The 21151-nt window shown below is 43.6% G+C and overlaps 1 protein-coding gene across 2 annotated transcripts in view; it reads left to right on the top strand.

The window, feature by feature from the left end:
* LOC132372869 (chromatin remodeling regulator CECR2) overlaps positions 1–21151 on the top strand; it is a 152498-nt gene that overhangs the window by 114315 nt on the left and 17032 nt on the right. For both annotated transcript variants that reach the window (XM_059935005.1, XM_059935004.1), the window contains exons 8-13: positions 5987–6140; positions 18518–18647; positions 19096–19133; positions 19220–19311; positions 19529–19655; positions 20495–20871. In XM_059935005.1, coding sequence (XP_059790988.1) covers positions 5987–6140; positions 18518–18647; positions 19096–19133; positions 19220–19311; positions 19529–19655; positions 20495–20871 — 918 coding nt within the window. The remainder of the gene's footprint in view (positions 1–5986; positions 6141–18517; positions 18648–19095; positions 19134–19219; positions 19312–19528; positions 19656–20494; positions 20872–21151) is intronic.

Here is a 21151-nt window from a genome sequence, read left to right as displayed (position 1 = left end):
CAGGACATCGCAGCACAGATTCTGGACCTTCCTTCTTGCTCCTGGGCGCTCCAGGGGCTTTGAGTTTTGTTGTTGTCGAGTTCTCCAAATGACAGACTTTTTTTTTTTTAAGATGTAATTGACTTATAACATTAGTTTTAGGTGTGCAACATAATGATCTGATATTTGTACACACTGCAAAATGATCACCAATAGGTCTAGTTAACATCTATCACCTCACACAGTTACAGATTTGTTCTTATGATGAGAACCTTTAAAATCTACTCTCTTATTAGCTTTCTCATACACAATACACTATTATTAACTATGGTCACCTATTTATTTTATAACTGGAAGTTTGTACCTTTTTATCACCTTTTTTTTTAAAATAGATCTTTATTGGAGTATAATTGCTTCACAATACTGTGTTAGTTTCTGTTGTACACCAGTGCGAATCAGCCATATGCATACATATGTCCCCATATCCCCTCCCTCTTGAGCCTCCCTCCCATCCTCCTTATCCCACCCCTCTAGGTCATTGCAAAGCACCGAGCTGATCTCCCTGTGTTATGCTGCTGCTTCCTACTAGCTAACTGTTTTACATTTGGTAGTGTATGTATGTCGATGCTACTCCCACTTTGCCCCAGCTTCCCCCTCCCACCCCATGTCCTCACGTCCATTCTCTATGTCTACCTCTTTGTTCCTGCCCTGCAACTAGGTTCATCAGTACCTTTTTTTGTTTGTTTTTTAGATTCCATATATATGTGTTAGCATACGGTATTTGTTTTTCTCTTTCTGACTTACTTCACTCTGTATGACAGACTCTAGGTCCATTCACCTCACTACAAATAACTCGATTTCGTTTCTTTTTATGGCTGAGTTATATTCCATTGTATATATGTGCCATATCTTCTTTGTCCATTCATCTGTCGATGGACATTTAGGTTGCTTCCATGTCCTGGCTGTTGTAAATAGAGCTGTAATGAACATTGTGGTACATGACTCTTTTTGAATTATGGTTTTTTTAGGGCATATGTCCAGTAGTGGGATTGCTGGGTCATATGGTAGTTCTATTTTTAGTTTTTTAAGGAACCTCCATACTGTTCTCCATAGTGGTTGTTATCAACTTACATTCCCACCAACAGTGCAGGAGGGTTCCCTTTTCACCACGCCCTTTCCAGCATTTACTGTTTCTAGATTTTTTGATAATGGCCATTCTGACTCGGCGTGAGGAGATACCTCATTGTAGTTTTGATCTACATTTCTCTAATAATTAGTGATGTTGTGCATCTTATCATGTGCCTTTTGGCCATCTGTCATCCTTGGAGAAATGTCTATTTAGGTCTTCTGCCTAGTTTTTAATTGGATTGTTTGTTTTTTTGATATTGAGCTCCATGAGCTGTTTGTACATTTTGGAGATTAATCCTTTGTCAGTTGTTTCATTTGCGAATATTTTCTCCCATTCTGAGGGTTGTCTTTTTGTCTTGTTTGTGGTTTCCTTTGCTGTGCAAAAGCTTTTAAGTTTAATTAAGCCCCATTTGTTTATTTTTGTTTTTATTTCCATTACTCTAGGAGGTGGGTCAAAAAAGATCTTGCTGTGGTTTATGTCAAAGTATGTTTTTCCTATGTTTTCCTCTAAGAGTTTTATAGTGTCTGGTCTTACATTTGGGTCTTTAATCCATTTGGTGTGAGTTCAATTTTTTTGGATTCCACATGCAGGTGAGGTCATACAGTATTTGTCTGTCTCTGACTTATTTCACTTAACATTATGCCCTCAAGTCATCCATGTTGTCACAACTGGCAGCATTTCCTTCTTTTTGTGACTGAGTAATATTCCATCGTATATACACCACCTCTTCTTCATCCATGGACACTTAGGTTGTGTCCCTGTCTTGGCTATTGTGAATAATGCTGCAATGAACAAAGAAGTCCATATACATTTTCAAATTAGTGCTTTTACTTTCTTTGGAAAGATACGCAGGAGTGGAATTACTGGGTCATATGATAATTCCATTTTGTATTTCTTGAGGAACCTCCATACTCTTTTCCATAGTGGCTGCACCAATTTACATTCCCACCAACTGTGCACAAGGGTTCCCTTTTCTCCACACCCTCACCAACACTTAGCATCTCTTGTCATTTTGATGATGGCCATCAGGCCATTCTACCAGGTGTTGCATTTCTCTGATGATTAATGATGTTGAGCATCTTTTCATGTGTCTGTTGGCCATCTGTATGTCCTCCTTGGAAAAATGTCTGTTCAGATCCTCTGCCCATTTTTTAACGGGATTGTTTGTTTGCTATTGTTATAACAGTTTGCTTTTTTAAGATGCTGTAAATTCAAGTTATTCAATTATTACATCTTATGTGCTTAGTATAAATATTAATGCATTTAAAAAAGAACTAACTAGACAACAAATTGTATGATCCCATTTATGTGCAATGTCCAAAATAAGTAAATCCATAGAAAGAATAGCTTGGTGGTCTCCAGGGCCTGGGGAGTGGGGGATGCAGAGTGACTGCTTATTGGGTGTGGAGCTTTCTTTCAGGTGGTGAAATGTTCTGTGACTTAACACAGATGGTGGTCGCACACGTTGCGAATATACTGAATGCCCCTTTAAGGTTATGCACCTTAAAGTTGTTCATTTCCTGTGAATTTCACTTCAGTATCTTTACATGTATTTCTGAATGATGCAGAATCTCTGATTTAGCAGCAGTCCTTGACATTTATAATTTTGTAAGTTTTAAAATTCCTGCTTCAATATATAAAAGATAACTAATAAGAACCTACTGTATAGCACAGGGAACTCTATTTGGTGCTCTGTAATGATCTATATGAGAATGGAGTCTAGAAGAGAGTGGACATGTGTATGGCTGATTCACTTTGCTGTACAGTAGAAACTAATACAACATTGTAAACCAACTATACGCAAATAAAAAAATTAATTTAAAAAAATTCCTGCTGCATTGTTATCGAAATATCTTAAGCTGTTTAAATCAATTTTAATACCTCACCATAAAATCTGTAAGTGGTAGTAACCTTTTGGTACTTTAACCTTTGAATTTTAGACTTTTAATAGGGATCACATGGTAGTGGGGGTAAGAAGTTAATAAAAATTGGGTCGTTTTAGAGCATGTAATACTAGGTGATTTCCCCAGCTTATTTGGGAAGGGGCTGTTCTGTGTCCGAAAGAATTTACACGCTCTTACAGAAAACTCATGTAAAAAGTGCAGGAGACTTGGTAACAGTTTCCCTGCTTACAGTTTCATGTGTTTGCTTCAGGCCCTTTCTCTGTGCGTTTATTACAAACCTGGGAGCACACTGACTGTTGTCTTGTGACCTGTGTTTTTCATTTAACATCATGAGCCTTTTCATGTTTCATTAAATATTCCTCAGAAAAAACAATTTTTAATGATTGCATAGCGATTATGTAATTTTACCTATTTTTAAACATTTAAGATATTTACAGTTTTTCACTGTTTTAAATAATGTTGACTTTAACATACTCAGAAATATTTTGCCTCGCTGTCTCACTTTTAAGATAAAGTCACAGCAGTGCAATTACTCTGTTCAGGGTTCCTGATGCGTGTGTCCATCTTGTCCTCCAGAAGATCTGTGTCCCCAGCTCATTGAGGGCGTCCATGTTACCATGTCTTTGCAGACGTGTCACTTTTTTCATCTTTTACAGTTTTGTAAGTGAAAAGGCTGTTTTGCTTTTCCTTAATGATCATGGATGTGTTTTATCTACTTCTGTGAATTTTGTATTCCTGTTTCATTTTTTTGGTGGGGGCTACTGTTAACTGCTTTGTAAGACATCTTCCCATATTAAGAATAGTACGTCGTTGTATTTGTTGAAAAAATTGTGTAGGTATTCTTAGAATGTACGTAATTATCTATTTTTCCCTTTTCCCCTCCTTCCGTTGTCTTCACGCGTGCAGTGCCACTCTTGTTTGTTGACCAGGTGACTCTTGGGTGACCAGTCCTTGGGCTGCGTGTCCTCAGGCCTCCCTAGGATGCTGATCCTCTCTAGTATGTCTTTGTTCTGGCTGAAGGGAGAGCATTTCTCTTGTCGTCCTTTGTTAGGCAGGGGCAGGACACGCACATTGCTGTCATCATTGTGTGCAGTAAATAACTAGTGGTTATTCTGTGTGCTTGTTTTTCTCTGCTTTTTCATTGGGTCTGATGTGTAGAAAACAGTGCACTTTTCTTTGAATGAAATAATTGGTTTGGCGAGGCTTGTGTTCCTCTATCCCCTGCCTTTCTGCCACCCTTATCAGTTGACATCTTAGGGGCGTCTGCTTGGAGTCACTGTACAGCTGAAAAGAGTAAAGGCGCGCTGTTCTGGTTTGCTTTGCTTTGTTAACAGTAGCTCCACTGTAACTTCTCAACTAGGTAAAGATGTTGCCCAAAAGTTGGAATAATTAGGGACCTGTGGAGCTGGGGGCAGTGCGAGGGAAGGTGCTTCCCCAGCCTTAGGAGGCTTGTCCGTGTGCCATGCCAGCGGCAGCCCAGTGTCACAAAGGACATCTAGCTCGTGTACACTGCCCACTCTGGTTATAGGAGAAAGATTTTAGGGAACTTTGTTTAATTCTATTTGGGCGGCTGACTACAGTGTCACGTATGCAGTAATAATGGTTAACATTTTTTTCATTTTCCTCTCTCTTCTCTTACTCAGTTCATATTTTTACCTTGTCAAGTAGCCACCTTTTTTAAAGTCAGGCTCAGAATTTGAACAGTAAAACCTTTGACTTTCAGAAGGTCTACTATCTAGGCAAGACCGCTTTCCTAATTATGAGTCAAATGACAATCGAAACAAGTTTTAAGGACCATAAAAAAAATAGTAGAAAATTTCAACGAGAGTGGTTTCAATGTTTAATTATGACTTTGTATAGATGGCAGTCGGCTGTCATCTTTTTTTTTCCCACACATTAAGACCACTTGTGTAATTGCCACAGAATACAGCTATCTAGCATAGAAGATTCTTATTAGGTCTTCTTCCTACTGAAAAGATCTGTTAAGAAAAAGTCATATTCCTGATTTAGTTTTACCTAACGTGGGATAATCAGCATTATCTTTTCTGTAAGGGTAACTGGCATTTTCCCTTTTAGACACCTGATTCATTTTTCTGTGTCTGTGCAACTTACAGGTGTTCTCTGTTGCAGGCAACAATTATTACCTCTTCAATAACAATTTTAAAAAAGAAAAAGTTCTACCTTACACATCACAGAAGTCAAGGGAAGAAATTGAAAATAACGATTTCAGTCCTAGTTTGAGTGTTCTGGACTACAGAATGGCTCAGAACTAGCTATATTGGAAATATCCAGAGTAAAACTTTCAGAAATTATGATGGTAATGGTCCTGTTTTCCTTTTCTTTCCTTAAATTTCTTAGGCAATCGCATTCGCACTAACCACCTGAAATCATTATATATTAATGCTGTTTGGGTTGAAAAACAAGGGGAAAGCTCACCAGTCTGAGGGACGCAATGCATTTCTGTGCCGTCACCTTCATCTCTTTTCTGTATCTTAAGGCAAAACGGTGGCCCTTCCCACCGAACCCTCCATTTTATTTACTGTTTGATTAGTAAAGAAAAGTACAGAAGTGAGGAGTTTCGAAGGCGTGCACATTACTGCAATTGTGCTAGCTCATCCTTCTCTTAGTTATTTAGGTGAAGGTGCTCTTTAAGATGCCACTTTTATCAAAGATTAAATCTAAGAGTGGTGTCTCCTCTCTACTCCGGTCTGCTCTCCAGATTATCTCCCAAAGACTACAAATTAGGTCAGTCATCGGGCCCAAGCCTTTACCTGTTCTCATCCCCACTGTGTCTTAGTGTGAGTGTGTGTCTACATCCGTTCATTGATTGCACAGATGAGAAGATGAACTTGTAGTTAGGGTGTAAGTCACCCAGCTGTCTAACACTATGTGTTGAATGGAAAACGTGGAATCTTTACTCAGAGACGTGGTCTTGCTTTATTGTGTGTTGACTGAACTTCTTGGTCCCTCGCAGGAGACCCCTGTGCTCAGCAGGATAGAAAAACAGAAACGCAGGGAGGAGGAGGAGGAGCGCCAGATCCTCCTCGCGGTGCAGAAGAAGGAGCAGGAGCAGCTGCTGAAGGAGGAGAGGAAACGGGAGCTGGAGGAAAGGGTCAAGGCCGTGGAAGGTAGGAGGGGCTCTGCCCGGGGCTCTGGCAGGAGGGCTGTCTGGTGGGGCTTGGGGTGTCCTGGGAGCCCTGCCATCTGGCTGGCTCTGGGCCAGCCCCGCAGTGCCCTCACCCTTGCCGTTCTGGGGTCCTTCCATCCCTGCCTTCACTCTCGGCTCTGCCACGGTCCCGTGTGGAATTGAAAAAAGGTGACTCTCACAGAAATAATCTTACACACAGAGGAGATATACTTAAGAAAAGCCTCGGTCTGCCCCGGCGTGCGCAGGCGTGTGGGGTTTCTAACCTTTGTACTTAAAGCAGATATGTTAGATGCAGTGGTGTTTATAAGCTGCACTTGATAAATCACCGGATAGCAGAGCATTTTGGCTTTGTTAAATACAGACCAGTATTTTAAGTAAATGTATTGAACTTTTTATTTTTTATTTATTTTTAAAATTTATTTATTTATTTATTTATTTATGGCTACGTTGGGTCTTCGTTGCTGCACGTGGGCTTTCTCTAGTTGTGGCGAGCAGGGGCTACTCTTCGTTGCGGTGTGCGGGCTTCTCATTGCGGTGGCTTCTCTTGTTGCGGAGCACGGGCTCTGGGTGCGTGGGCTTCAGTAGTTGTGGCACGTGGGCTCAGAAGTTGTGGCGCACGGGCTTAGTTGCTCCAAGGCATGTGGGATCTTCCTGGACCAGGGCTCGAACTCGTGTCCCCTGCATTAGCAGGAGGGTTCTTAACCACTGCACCACCAGGGAAGTCCTGCCTTCTGATTCTTAATAGGCTAACCCTATTCTGACCTTGATCGTTTCTTCATTCTAGAACGCTTAGTGCGTTTAATCTACTAATGTAGCCTGTGCCACATTTGGTGGTATATCATACGTTGAGATTTTGCATAATTTATATCCAGTGCTACATTTAAATTCCTCAAAATAGTAACTATGCTTTTATTTCTTTATATTTTTCAATAGAGTTCTGTAATTTTCAATGGAGTTCTTATTAGGTACCATTGTCATTTGACTGTTTTCTAAGTTGAAGTATGATTGGCATACACCATTCCCTTATTTTCAGGAGTAAACACAATTTGACATTTATGTACGTTGCAAAATGATCACCACAATAAGTTAAGAATTTGATTTCTTGTCATGAGAGTAGCTTTCACATACACAGTACAGTATTATGGCCTGTGGTCACCACAGCGTACATCACATCCCCGGGACTGACTTGTTTTGTCACTGGTAGTTTGCACCTCTTGACACCGTCACCCATTTCACCCACCCCGGCCCCCCTTCTTTGTGTTCTCTGTATCTGCGAGTTTGGTTTCGTTTTGTTTTGTTTTGGAGGTAGATAACGGTAATGGTTGTACAACACTGTGAATGTACCTAATGCTACTGAATCACACACTTAAAATGGTTAAAAAGGTACATTTTTATATTTCTCACTAAAATTTTTAAAAAGCAAAAAGAAAAGGAAAAGGCCAAATAAATATAATGCTATTTATTAGGATTGTCTTTGTATAAAAAGGATGTTACAAGACTGGATTCTGACAAATACTCATGCTAAGTGAAACGAGCCCATGTGGAAGTGGACATTGAGACTTCCTTGTTCTCAGTGCGGTTGATGCGAAACCTAAAAATTCTTCTTGCCTCAATTACGTGGAGATTCTATTTGTTATTCGATATGATACTTTGTCTGATATTGTGTAAATACCCTTTTTAAGAACATTTTCGAAATCTTAACCATGTAAGGAAAATTATCAGAAGCTGCTTTTAGGGGGATTAAAAACAGCAGTAAGTTAGTGAAACAGACTGTCAGATCGAATTGTGGGTGTGGAGTGGTCCGTCTAGGGAATCTCTGCCCTGGGAAGGATGAGCATGGATAAACCCGTGCTGAAGAGGAACAGACTTGAGGAAGCACCACTGTGAGCAGTGGTTGGTAGGTGCAGCAGACAAAATAGAAACATATTTAGCATTATCAGGTATAAAAAAGAGGAAATTGGAAACATCAGGAAGAAATAACCTTGAGGAAAGTAAGGCAGTTTCAAAGGAAACAAATATCGAAAGAACTTCTAGAAATGTAAATATGGTAATGGGAATAATAACTGGATAACTGGGCTCTAAAGCTTAGTTAGACCTGAGGAGAGACTCACACTGGAAGAGCTGCATGGGGCTTGTGTAGAACGCATCACAGAGATAAAGAGGATGGACGTGGTGGGAGAAGTCGCCTCTGATCCATCGTTCGGTGTGCGGTCACAGAGATGCTTCAGTGGAGAATTTCACGTGGGTCTTTGTTTTAATGCAAGTTAGAGAAATACAAAAGCTGAAAGGGTCTGAGGCAGGGGAATAAAGAGAAGGGTTGGGGTCATCAGACCCGCAGGTGAGGAGGGGCTCACAAGCTGGAGCTTAGTCTCAGGGCAGGCGCCAGCCCGGTTCTGGGACTGCCAGCTGTGCCTTCCCAGTGATGGACATCTTCCCAAGGAGGGACAAGCTGGCGGGCTGTTGAAGAGCGCCCAGGGGGGAAGAAATCCATCCCCGCCACTCCCCGCCATCTCCCATCCCCTCTAGTGCTCCCTGTGGCGGAATATAAAGCCGGCAGAGAGTGGGGAAACTGCTTGATAATTGACTCACGGATCACAGTCTGGAGCTCCAGGGTGTGTCTGTCCACTGTTGAAAATGGAAGGATCAAGTGATGGGGCAGAGGAAATATTAGATATGAATGGTTGAGAGATGAGATATAAACTGGATAGAATACAGACCCAAGGGACCGAATCATGGAACACATGGCCCATTTCCAGTTGGGAAAAAAGGGTGTTCTGTAACAGAGATAGCAGACTTCTCAGGAGCAGCAGTAGGGTTCAGGGGGAAATGGGATTGGATTTTGTGTTAGTTTCCTAGGGCTTCCATAACAAGTTACCACAACTAGGTGGTTTAAAACAGCAGAAAGTAAGTGTCTCACAGCTCTAGAGGCTGGAAGTCTGAAATCTGGGTGTTGGTGAGGCTCTGGGGTCATACCCTCCTGTGCCTCTTCCAGCTTCTGGTGGTTCCTGTGTTCCTTCTTTTCTGGTTTCCTCTGAGAAATTAGAAGGGAACTTCCTTAACAATATCTGTTTTCTTAAATGTAAGCGAACATTCTACTTAATAGGGAAACATCAGAAGGATTCCCTTTTTTTTTTTTTGAATTTTATTTATTTTATACAGCAGGTTCTTATTAGTTATCTATTTTATACATATTAGTGTATATATGTCAATCCCAATCTCCCAATTCATCCCACCCCCACCCCGCCCCACTTTCCCCGCTTGGTGTCCATATGTTTGTTCTCTACATCTGTGTCTCTTTCTGCCCTGCAAACCGGTTCATCTGTACCATTTTTCTAGGTTCCACATATAATGTGTTAATATACGATATTTTTCTCTTTCTGACTTATTTCACTCTGTATGACAGTCTCTAGGTCCAGCCACGTCTCTACAAATAACCCAATTTCATTTTTTATGGGGATTCCCTTTTAAAAATAAATTTATTTATTAATTTATTTTGGTTGCATTGGGTCTTCGTTGCTGCACACGGGCTTTCTTTAGTTGCATCGAGTGGGGGGCTATTCTTCGTTGGGTGTGCGCGCTTCTCATTGCAGTGGGTTCTCTTGTTGCAGAGCACGGGCTCTAGGCGCGCTGGCTTCAGTAGTTGTGGCATGCGGGCCCAGTAGTTGTGGCTCGCGGGCTCTAGAGCGCAGGCTCAGTAGTTGTGGCGCACGGGCTCAGTAGTTGTGGCTCACAGGCTCTAGAACGCAGGCTCAGTAGTTGTGTCGCATGGGCTTAGTTGCTCCACGGCATGTGGGATCTTCCCGGACCAGGGCTCGAACCCGTGTCCCCTGCATTGGCAGGCGGATTCTTAACCACTACGCCACCAGGGAAGCCCAGGATTCCCTTTTAAAATCAGGAAGAAAACAAAGATTCCCTCTATATTGCTTCTGCTGTACTGTACTGTTTTATGGGGGTTTCTTCTCTACAGTGGACCATAATGTACACACACACACACACACACACACACACACACACACACACACACAATTTAGGGGATGTATTTGAAACTCCAAGAAAATATCCAGGAAATTATTGTAACTAATAGTAATTAAGCCAGGGAGCTGAATTTGTTGTCATTACAAATATCAATATGAGTAATCTTTAAAAAGAGAGCATGTCCCAAGAGCAGTGAGAATCCCTGATGCTCAGAAGGAGCCCAGACTGACTCCAGTCCTGGGGCAGTAAAACCAGGGGAGGAGCAGAGTGTCTGGTGCGCCGAGTTTTGCGACTGCTGCCAGGGGGCGCCTCTGGGTCACCTAGCTCTGGTGCCCAGTGGGGCTCCTGCTCGTGGGTCTCCCAGGACTGGAACCAGCAGAGAAAGAGTTCTTAACCAGCTCCCCCCAGGGCACAGCAAAAGACTATAGACCAGGAGCTCGGTCATTCTGTTGGAGACTTATTAGCTGATCGCCATGGCTGCGGCCTGAGGGGTAGGTTTGTACTTAAGCCTGCATCTAGGGGCCCCCGAATCCTTTCCAGAGACGTCAGAGGGCGGACCCTCCAGAGCCCAAGTTTCTTGGAGGGAGGCTTTACATGCATCTGACACCCATGGTTCACCCCTTGAACGCCTGGCTCTGGTGGCCAGAGGGGCTTGTATTCCTGGGTCCCATGGGACTGTGGCAAGCGGAGGGCCGGTTTGGGACAGGCTGGCACACTCCATGCTGTCATGTGATGGAGGCCACCCTGCTTGTCCTGGAGCTTCAGCCTGAGGGGCAGGCTTAGGTTGGGTGTGCAGAGCTGCTCTCATAGGTTGGAGGCTGTGGATGCCTGCCGTCTCCCACTCTCCCCGAGTTGGGCCCCCAGAAGAGAGTTTATACACTTGTCTGTGACTGCCACTCAGGGGTCACTGCAGGTCCCTGACTCTGGTGGCCAGTGGGACTCAGGCTTGCAGTTGCTCACAGCCCTGTATGTTTGTGAACTTTAGAGGAAAGTGTCCAGTCAGTCTGAATCTGGGTGCTGAGACCCTCCCCTTTGGGACACTGACAGGTCTTGGCACACCCTCAACTACTGGGAGCCACTAAAATACATCAGGCTGCCTGGACAAGCACAGGGGTTTGAGAGACGACCAAGAGCTGGGAAGAGCTGAACAAAAAGGCTCATCTCCTACATGAGGCCCCACCTTCAAGACTGGGAGAGGCAGTTGTTTCCTTTTCTGCACAGAAATTAACATAGAGTCCAGCAAAATGAAGAAACAGAGGAATATGTTCCAAATGAAAGAACAGATGAAAACCTCAGAAAAAAGCCTTAATGAGACAGAAGTAATTTACTTGATAAAGAGTTAAAGTAATGGTCATAAAGATGCTCACCAAACTGGGGAAGAGAACGCATGAACACAGTGAGAACTTCAACAGAGAAGGAAAATATTTAAAAGTGCCAAAGAGAAGTCTCAGAGCTGAAGAATACAATAACCAAAATGAGGGGTTCAGGTGGAGACTCAGTGGTTGAAAACCCACACCAACGCACATTATATAGCTCAGTTGTCCAAAGTTAAACACAAGGAGAGAAAAACAACTTGTCACACACAAAGGAAACCCCACCCTCTCCCCATAAGAACTTGAGCAGATTTTTCAGCAAAACTTTGCAGGCATGATATAGTCAAAGTGCTGAAGGAAAAACTTATAGCCAAGAATTCTCTCCCTGGTAAAGACATCGTTCAGATTAGAGACATTAAGAGCTTGGCATTTAAGCAGAAGTGTAGGAGTTCATCACCACTTGTAAGAAATGTTGAAGGAAATTCGTTAAATTAAAAAGAAAGGGCACTTATTAGTAAAAGGGACACATATGAAAGGATAAGTCTCACTGGAAAAGTAAATACATACTAAAGGTGGTGGATTAATTGCCTATAAAGCTAGTATGAAGGTTAAAAGACAAAAGTAGTAACGGTAACTATGATTATAATAAAGGATAAACAAGATAAAAAGATGTGAAACATGACATCAAAAGTATAAAACATGGGAGTGGGGAGTAAAAATGATGAGCTTAGAATGGGGTTGAATTTAAATTGGTACAACTTAAAGTAGACTGTTGTAGATGTAAGTTATTATATGTAAGCCTCATGGTAACCACAACGCAAAAACCTACAGTAAATACACGATAAAGAGAGATGAGGGGCTTCCCTGGTGGCGCAGTGGTTGAGAATCTGCCTGCTAATGCAGGGGACACGGGTTCGAGCCCTGGTCTGGGAGGATCCCACATGCCGCGGAGCAACTAGGCCCGCGAGCCACAACTACTGAGCCTGCGCGTCTGGAGCCTGTGCTCTGCAACAAGAGAGGCCACGATAGTGAGAGGCCCGCGCACCGCGATGAAGAGTGACCCCCGCTTGCCACAACTAGAGAAAGCCCTCGCACAGAAACGAAGACCCAACACAGCCAAAAATAAATAAATAAAGATATCTCTCCATTTATTTAAAAAAAAAAAAGAAATGAATATAAGCATATCACTAAAAAAAGTTATCAAACCACAAAGGAAGGGAGCAAGAGAAGAAAGAAACAAACTACAAAAGCAGCCAGAAAGCAGTTAGCAGAATGGCAATAAGTACATACCTACTGATAGTTACTTTAAATGTAAATGGACTAAATTCTCCTATCAAAAGACACAGAGTGGCTGAATGGATAAAGAAAAAACAAGACCCATCTATATGCTGCCTACAAGAAACTCACTTTAGATGTAAGGACACACACAGACTAAAGTGAAGGGATGGAAAAAGATACCCATGCAAATGGAAACCACAAGAAAATCTGGAGTAGCTGTCCATATATAAGACAGAATAAACTTCAAAATGAAGACTGTAGTAAGAGATAGAGAGGGGCTTTACATAATGAAAAAGGGGTCAGTCTACAAGAAAATATAACATTTGTCAATATTTATACACCCAACAGAGGAGTATGTAAATATATAAAGCAAATATTAACAGACTTGTAGGGAGAGATAGACAGCAAAACAGTAATAGTGGGGAACTTTAATACCCCACTGACATCAATGGACAGATTATCTAGACAGAAAATCAATAAGGAAACACAAAACTTAAATTATATGTTAGACCAGATAGACATGGACTTAACAGATATGTGCAGAACATTCCATCTCGAAGCAACAGAATACACATTCTTTTCAAGTGCACGTGGAACATTTTCCAAGATAGATGAAACGTTAGGCCACCAAAAAAATCTTAATAAATTTAATAGGATCGAAATAATATTTTCCATTCACACTGGTATGAAACTAGAAATTAATAACACGAAGAAAACTGGAAAATTCACAAACATGGGAAGATTAAACAATGTGCTCCTGAACAACTAATGGGTAAAAGAATATCCAAAAGAGAATCAAAATACCTTGAGACAAAAATGAAAATGTAAGATACCAAAAATTATGGGATGTAGCAAAAGCAGTTCTAAGAAGAAAGTTTTGATAAATGCCTACCTCAAGAAAAAAGTAAAGTCTCAAATACACAAACCAACTTTACACCTCAAGGAACCAGATAAAGAAGAACATAAAATGCCCACAGTTAGAAGGAAGGAAATAAAGATCATAGCAAAAATAAATGAAATGGAAACTAAAAAGAATTAGAAAAGATCCATGAAACCAAGAGGTGATTCTTTGAAAAGATGAACAAAACTGACAGACCTTTGGCTAGACTCACAAGAAAAAAGAGGACTCCAATAAATAAAATCAGAAGTGAACACTAGATATTACAACTGGTGCCAGAGAGATACAAAGGATCATAAGAGACTACTGAGAACAGTTAACATGCCAACAAACTGGACAACCTAGAAGAAATGGATAAATTCCTAGAAACTTAACAACTTACCAAGACTGAATCATGATGAAATAGAAAACCATAACAGATGAATTACTAGTAAGGAGATTGAATTAGTCATCAAGAAAACCTTCCTACAAACAAAAGTCTAGGACCAGTCCAGGAATATACAATGCAGAAATGACAGTCTCTTCAATAAATGGTTTTGGAAAAACTGGACCACTGGGGCTTCCCTGGTGGTGCAGTGGTTAAGAATCTGCCTTCCAACACAGGGAACACAGGATCGATCCCTGGTCAGGGAACTCAAGATCCAACATGCATGCTGCAACTAAGAGTTCATATGCCACAACTGAGGAGCCCACTGGCTGCAACTAAGACCTGGTACAACCAAAAAAAAATAAAAAACTGGACCACTGCTTCACCCCATACACAAAAATTAACTCAAAATGACATACAGACTTGAATGTAACACCTGAAACCATAAAACTCCTGGAAGAAAACATAGGCAGTAAGCTCCTTGACATATGTCTTGGTGATGGTTTTTTGGATCTTACTACAAAGGCAAAAGCCACAAAAGCAGAAATAAACAAGTGGGCCTACAGCGAATGAAATAACTTCTGCACAGCAAAGGAAACCATACACAAAATGAAAAGACAACCTACTGAATGGGGGAAGATATTTGCAAATCATATACCTAATAAAGTCTTAATACCCAAAACAGGTAGAGAACTTATACAAGTCAATAGCAAAAAAAACCCAAAAAACCAAAAAAAACCCCACCAAACCCCAAACAATCTGATTAAAAAATGGAGGACCTTGGGACTTCCCTTGTGGCGCAGTGGTTACGAATCCACCTGCCAATTCAGGGGACACGAGTTTGATCCCTGGTCCGGGAAGATCCCACATGCCGCGGAGCAAGTAAGCCCGTGCGCCACAACTATTGAGCCTGTGCTCTAGAGCCCACGAGCCACAACTACTGAAGCCCATGTGCCTAGAGCCCGTGCTCTGCAACAAGAGAAACCATGGCAATGAGAAGCCCGTGTACCGCAACGAAGAGTAGCCCCTGCTCACTGCAACTAGAGAAAGCCCGTGTGCAGCAACGAAGACCCAATGCAGCCAATAAATAAACAAACAAATTTATTTTTTAAAAAAAGGAGCACCCGAATAGGCATTTTTCCCAAGAAGACATAGAAAAGTTGCTCAATGTCAAATCAAAACCACAATGAGGTACCACATCATACCTGTCAGAATGGCTAATATCAAAAAGACAAGAGACAACCAGTGTTGGTGAGGATGTGGATTAGAGCAAAACCTCGTGCACTGTTGGTGGGAATGTAAGTTGGTGCAGCCACTATGGAGATTTCTCAAAAAACGAAAAATAGAACTACCATATGATCCAGGAATTCCATTTCTGGGTATTTATCTGAAGAAAACAAAAACTAATTATAATAAAAGATACATGTACACCCATGTTCATAGCAAGATGTATAATAGTCAAGATACGGAAGCCACCTAAGTGCCCATCACTAGATGGATAAAGAAGAGTTGGTGCACACACAATGGAGTAATGTTTAGCCATTAAAAAAAAAAGCATGAAATCCTGCCATCTGCCACAACATGAGTGGGCCTAGAGGGCATTATGCTAAGTGAAATAAGTCAGAGAAAGACAAGCACAGTATGAGCCCTTTTATATGTGGAATCTCTAAAGAAAAAAGCTCATTAGAACAGATTGTTGGTCACAGGAGGCAGAGTGTTGGTGGGGAAGTGAGAGAACTGGCTTATGTTGGTCTGTCTGTTTCGTTTAAATGAATGGAATAAAAGTTTTAAACAGTAACGTAAAAATCGAAGGATGAAGCATTTTGTTTCCTCTTTATGTTTTATTTTGAATATGAAAATAATTGATGAGAAAAGAAGAATTCAATCAATAAATGTAGCAGAAATACTAGAATTAGAGTAACAAGTAGTGAAACAGTGCATCTAGACAAAGCTTTCCTCAACCAAGCTTCCAGGAGACTGCTGAGTCCTAATGCCCTGCAGTAGGGGTCAGCTAACTTTCTGTAAAGGGCCCTGGAGGCCATGCAGGGCTGTGTTTCCATAAAACTGTGTGTGTGTGTGTGTTGTGTGTGTGTGTTTAACAAAAGTAGTTTGCTACCTGCCCTACGTGCTGTAGTTTTTGCTCGGCCCTAAAGCATCCAATTACATGTGTTGAATTAACTTCTGTCTCGTGTATATTTACACGTAGTACTAGGTATATACCTTGGAATTATTGAGAAAACAATCACACAAATAATTTTCTCTACAGTTTACTTCTATCTTGGAACTGTGTTTGATCTTTAGGTATAGGAACTTTATAATGGAAGGATCAGGTAAACACTAATGGAATTTAACACCACAGAAGAAAAGGTAACCATATATTGTGTCTGCTGAGGTGATGAAAAAGGAAGTACAAGCATCACCTATGTAATAACATTGCCAAGAAACACACCCGTTTGTCTGGTCAAAGGCCCTCAATAGAACTACCACAGGGCACATTAACACTGTGATGAGAATGCCACTTGCTAAATCCGGAACGTGGGAAATTCTACCAAGACAAAATGACCCAGTTTCTCCACCAGATGAATTGGAGAGGACACTGTCACACATTCCACTAAATTTAAGAGACATACCAACCAAATGCACTGCCTGGACCTTTTTGGATTTGATTTGAACAAACCAACTTAAAATTACTGAACAAGTGGGTAAGTTTGACCTTGACTGAGTATTTGATGTTAAATATTAAATAAATCATTTTATGTTCCTGAAATTCGTACAGAAGAGCAGAGGGCCAAGTATAGCCAAGATAATTTTAAAAAAACGATATGTTCGGGACACTCATTCTAGCAGATAACAGAATAAAAGCTGCCGTGAATGTGGGAGAGTGTTACTGGCGTGGAGGTGGGTGGTGAGACCTGGCAGTGAACAGCCAGGAACAGACCTGGTTCCTCACGAGGCACTGCCGGCACCATTGCCACCTGATGGACTAAAGGCCAAAAGCTTTTTGAAGAAAACATAGGTGAGGGTCTTTAAGATGCTGGGACAGAAAGAATTTAAGTAACAAAAGCACAAACTACAAGGGAAGGAGATTGATATATTTGATGACATTAATTGTTTAAAATTTACAAATGACTAAAACACCTTAAACAAAGTGAAAAGACAAATCAGGTATGGAAGAAGATAGTTTTAACAAAGACTTCTTATCCACATTATTTTTAAAAGCACTTCTCCAAATCATTTAGTAATCCAACAACCCACAGGGAAAAAAAGGCAAAGTATATAAGCAGGGTATTCACAGAAGAGGATAATAAACATGAAAATACGTTGTGTCATTCCAATCAGGAAAAGGCAAACAGAAACATCAGAATGCCACGTCATATGTATCAGGTTAGAAAAAATGCTAAAACTTTACCCCTCGATGTGCTCGCATCACTTGTGAAGGAGTAGCTGTGAGCCGTTAAAGGCTCCACGGCGCTCCCGGCAGGTTCCTGCTGCCGTGGACTCTGGAGCGCTCACCCGTGCTCGGGAAGGCGCCTCTCTCGAAAGGGTGGTTCTTACGATGCAAAGACTCAGAGTCCTAATGTTAAAGTTTGATAGTTTGGTATGTGGATAGTCGTTAATTTAGTTATACTTTTCTTTAAACTTGAAATCATTCTCTTTGTTAAAAAACAATTTTGAAAGTCGTTCATAGCAAAGTGCCTCTGATTAATTAAAGCAGATACAGATTCTTTTACACTTAAAAGTTTATTTATAAATGAGCACGAAGTAGGAACAGAGGGAGCTTGGTGGGCACACGCTGTCTGCAGGTTTAGGGCTGTGTCGTGCTCCCACCGGGCACCTTCCCGGGCCTCTCTCTCCGTCGTTGGGCCTTGCCTTCTGATGGTGTTCTGCATTCCTTGCCTCTCTTCCGCCCTGCTGGCACGGGGGCCGGGCAGGCCAGCAGTGCAGTGTCAAGTATGTTTCTTGTGGCCGCAGCTGGGAGCCAGAAAACGCCCTCCCTCTTCCAGCTCCTGGCCCGTCCAGCTGGCTTCTTCCCTCGCTCGCAAGAGACCTCCTCCTGCACTGGCGAGGGTGCGCCAGCTGCCATGGGTGGGGTGGCCACAGAGCAAGGACAGCTGGTGCAAGAGCTGCGATGGGCTTGTACCGTCCTGGGTGTGTTTGGATTGAGGTCTGTCCTAAAAAGGGGATGTTGTCTTCTTGCGGGAAAGTTAGGAAGGGCTTCGGGTTGTCAGAGAGGGTGATCTTCAATCAGTGCTCTACTTTTCCCTGTCCCTGTAATTCTGCTTTCCGTCTCTCTTGCTCTTCCCCGTCCCCATCCAGGGCCCGCCTTCCTCCCTCACCCCACAACCTGAACTTGGTAGGACTAAGAGGAAATGGGTCCATAAAGCATTGCATCTCTAGCACCATCTGAATTAGCAAAGAGAGGACTCAAAGGGAGCAGAAGTCACGTTTGGTGATCTGTTTCCTTCTCAGAACAGACGGCTGCCCCTCCGGAGCCCCTGACGCACCTGTGCTTTGTGTTCATGCAGATCGCGCCAAGAGAAGGAAGCTCAGGGAAGAGAGGGCTTGGCTGCTGGCTCAGGGGAAGGCCCTCCCGCCCGAGCTGTCCCACTTGGACCCTCACTCCCCGCCTCGGGAAGAGAAGAGGACGAGAGACCCGTGAGTGTTGAGTGGCCCCAAGCCTGCCTCGTCGTGTCCTTAGAACAGCCCTCTGTGGTGGGTCGTGGCCAGTGCTCGTGAGCTCCTTCCACTGCTGTCTGACTTGTTGGGTTATTATTCTTTAGATCACAGAAGTACTTAACTAGAGTAGAGTAAAACCTGGGAAAGAGTGTGCTATTAAATCACAAACATTACAGAATCATAAATGAGTTCCAACCATCATTTTGTAGATGAAAAAGATGATAGTCCTCTTTGGCTAAAGTATGCTGACCCTCATCCTCATCGTATTTTCTGGAGCGTTCTGAGTGTTACAGACTTACCTTAACAAAGATTTATTGGGACTATTCCAAATCTGGGTGCAAGTGAGCTGTGTGTCAGGTTGGGTCAAGAGCACTGAGGAGAGAAGGTGGTCTCAGTTACCGTTAATTTCTTATTTTCTGATTTACAGCTTTGAGCTGGATGATGATTTCACTGCCATGTACAAAGGTCAGTTCCCACGCTCAGCTCCCGCGTTCTGGTTAAGCGTGTTCCCACGTCGGTGTGTTAACCCAGCTCTCCTCTTTGGCCCTCAGTTCTGGACGTGGTGAAGGCTCACAAGGATTCCTGGCCCTTTTTGGAACCAGTGGATGAATCGTATGCCCCTAACTATTACCAGATTATTAAGGTAGAGGTGGCCTTGTCAGCTGTACGCGACTGTGGTGTGTGCATCTTTAGTGATCTGTGTTGTTGTGTGTAAGTTCATCTGCTACCCCTCACGGGTCAGGGTTGCTGGGTACACCCCAGGCTTTCGAGCAGCTCCTAATGGTGTGATTCCTCTGCCTCGCAGGAACTGCAGGATGCTGTGTTCTCCAGCAGGTGATAATTAACGTGTCCTGTTGTAGGTCCCCATGGATATTTCAAGCATGGAGAAGAAACTGAATGGAGGTTTATACTGTACCAAGGAGGAGTTTGTGAATGACATGAAGACTATGTTCAGGAATTGTCGAAAATATAATGGGGACAGTAGTGGTAAGTAGAAGAGGGGGTTGCTGTGGATTCACACTTGGTGCACCAGTAGGACCAAGAGTAACACGCCGCCTCTTTTAGAAACACACCTTCTAGAGAGTCACACCTTTCTTGGGAACCATAAAGAGAACGTGTGTTAACGCTGTGGGATGGGCGTGCGGGCCCTGTCCCGTCCCACACGACCAGAGGGGCAGCGGCGGCCGATGGCCCAGGTCCTCGTCTTCCTCCAGGCCCGCCTGGGTCTGGCTGTCCTCGGCCTCCACTGTCAGCCACCTTTGCATCACAGAGCAGACCTCTGATGACACAGCCCGTGTCGCTCCAGGTGCTGAAACTTGAGCTCACAATGCCTTCCTTTTTTTTTTACTAGACAGATTCAGTGATTGTACTTAATGTTTCTGCAGTTTGGCATTAAAGAATTCAGTTTTTACTGGTTTGGGGAAGTGGGCTCACTGTCCCAGCCTGTGTGGCTGGAGGCCAGAAACCGTGTCCTGGCCTCGTGTCCTGGCCTCGTGTGCTGGCCTCGTGTCCTGGCCTCGTGTGCTGGCCTCGTGTCCTGGCCTCGTGTGCTGGCCTCGTGTGCTGGCCTCGTGTCCTGGCCTCGTGTCCTGGTCTCGTGTCCTGGCCTCGTGTCCTGGCCTCGTGTGCTGGCCTCGTGTCCTGGCCTCGTGTCCTGGCCTCGTGTGCTGGCCTCGTGTCCTGGTCTCGTGTCCGTAGCCCTACAGCGTAGGAAGCGCTGCAGCCCCGGCAGTCGCGCGGTTGAGCCCGGGGCTGCCGCGCTGCATGTTTTGTGGGCGGAGGCCTGGGGGCCTGCCCAGCGGGGTTCAGGCCTCTGTCCCCCACAGAGTACACCAAGATGTCGGACAACCTGGAGAGGTGCTTCCACCGCGCGATGCTGAAGCATTTTCCTGGTGAGGATGGGGACACAGACGAAGAATTCTGGGTCAGAGAGGAGGAGAAGCGGGAGAAGAGGCGTGGTCGGGCTGCACGCAGCCACGTGTGCACCCGCTCCCGGGACTCGGAGGCGCCCGGCCGGAAGCAGCAGCCCGCGGAGAACGGAGGGAAGTCGCTGCCCCCTGGGCGCCGCGCTGCATCCTCTGGGGCCGGTGAGAGCAGCGGCTCCGCGCAGCCCCCTGGCGAGGTGGGCACCCCGAACAGCCGCAGCGTCCCTGGACCCCTGCATTACGGTGGACCCGGCCAGGCACCCCTCTCAAGCCAGCTGGTGAGGAGCAGCTTTGTCCTGTTGTGGTTTCCCCTGGTTCTGGACTCGGGGGCGGGGCGTGAAGCCTTCTCAATCAGATCCTCTTCCAATATGGTGTTCCTGCTTATGGATGCTCTTTTCTCCCCATCTGCCCTTCCTCTGTCCTTCCTTTATTTTAAATCCTTCTTTTTCGAAATCATTTGAATCACACATTCTCAACACGGGCATTAACCCCTTTTAAGTCAAAGGCACAGAGGTACGTGCAGTATGTAAGTGAACCCTTCACGAGGGGAGCAGCTGG

This window comes from Balaenoptera ricei, chromosome 10 (assembly GCF_028023285.1).
Source record: "Balaenoptera ricei isolate mBalRic1 chromosome 10, mBalRic1.hap2, whole genome shotgun sequence".
Lineage (NCBI taxonomy): Eukaryota > Metazoa > Chordata > Mammalia > Artiodactyla > Balaenopteridae > Balaenoptera > Balaenoptera ricei.
The sequence above is the reverse complement of the archived record's forward strand: the minus strand, read 5'-3'. Positions and strand labels throughout refer to the sequence as shown.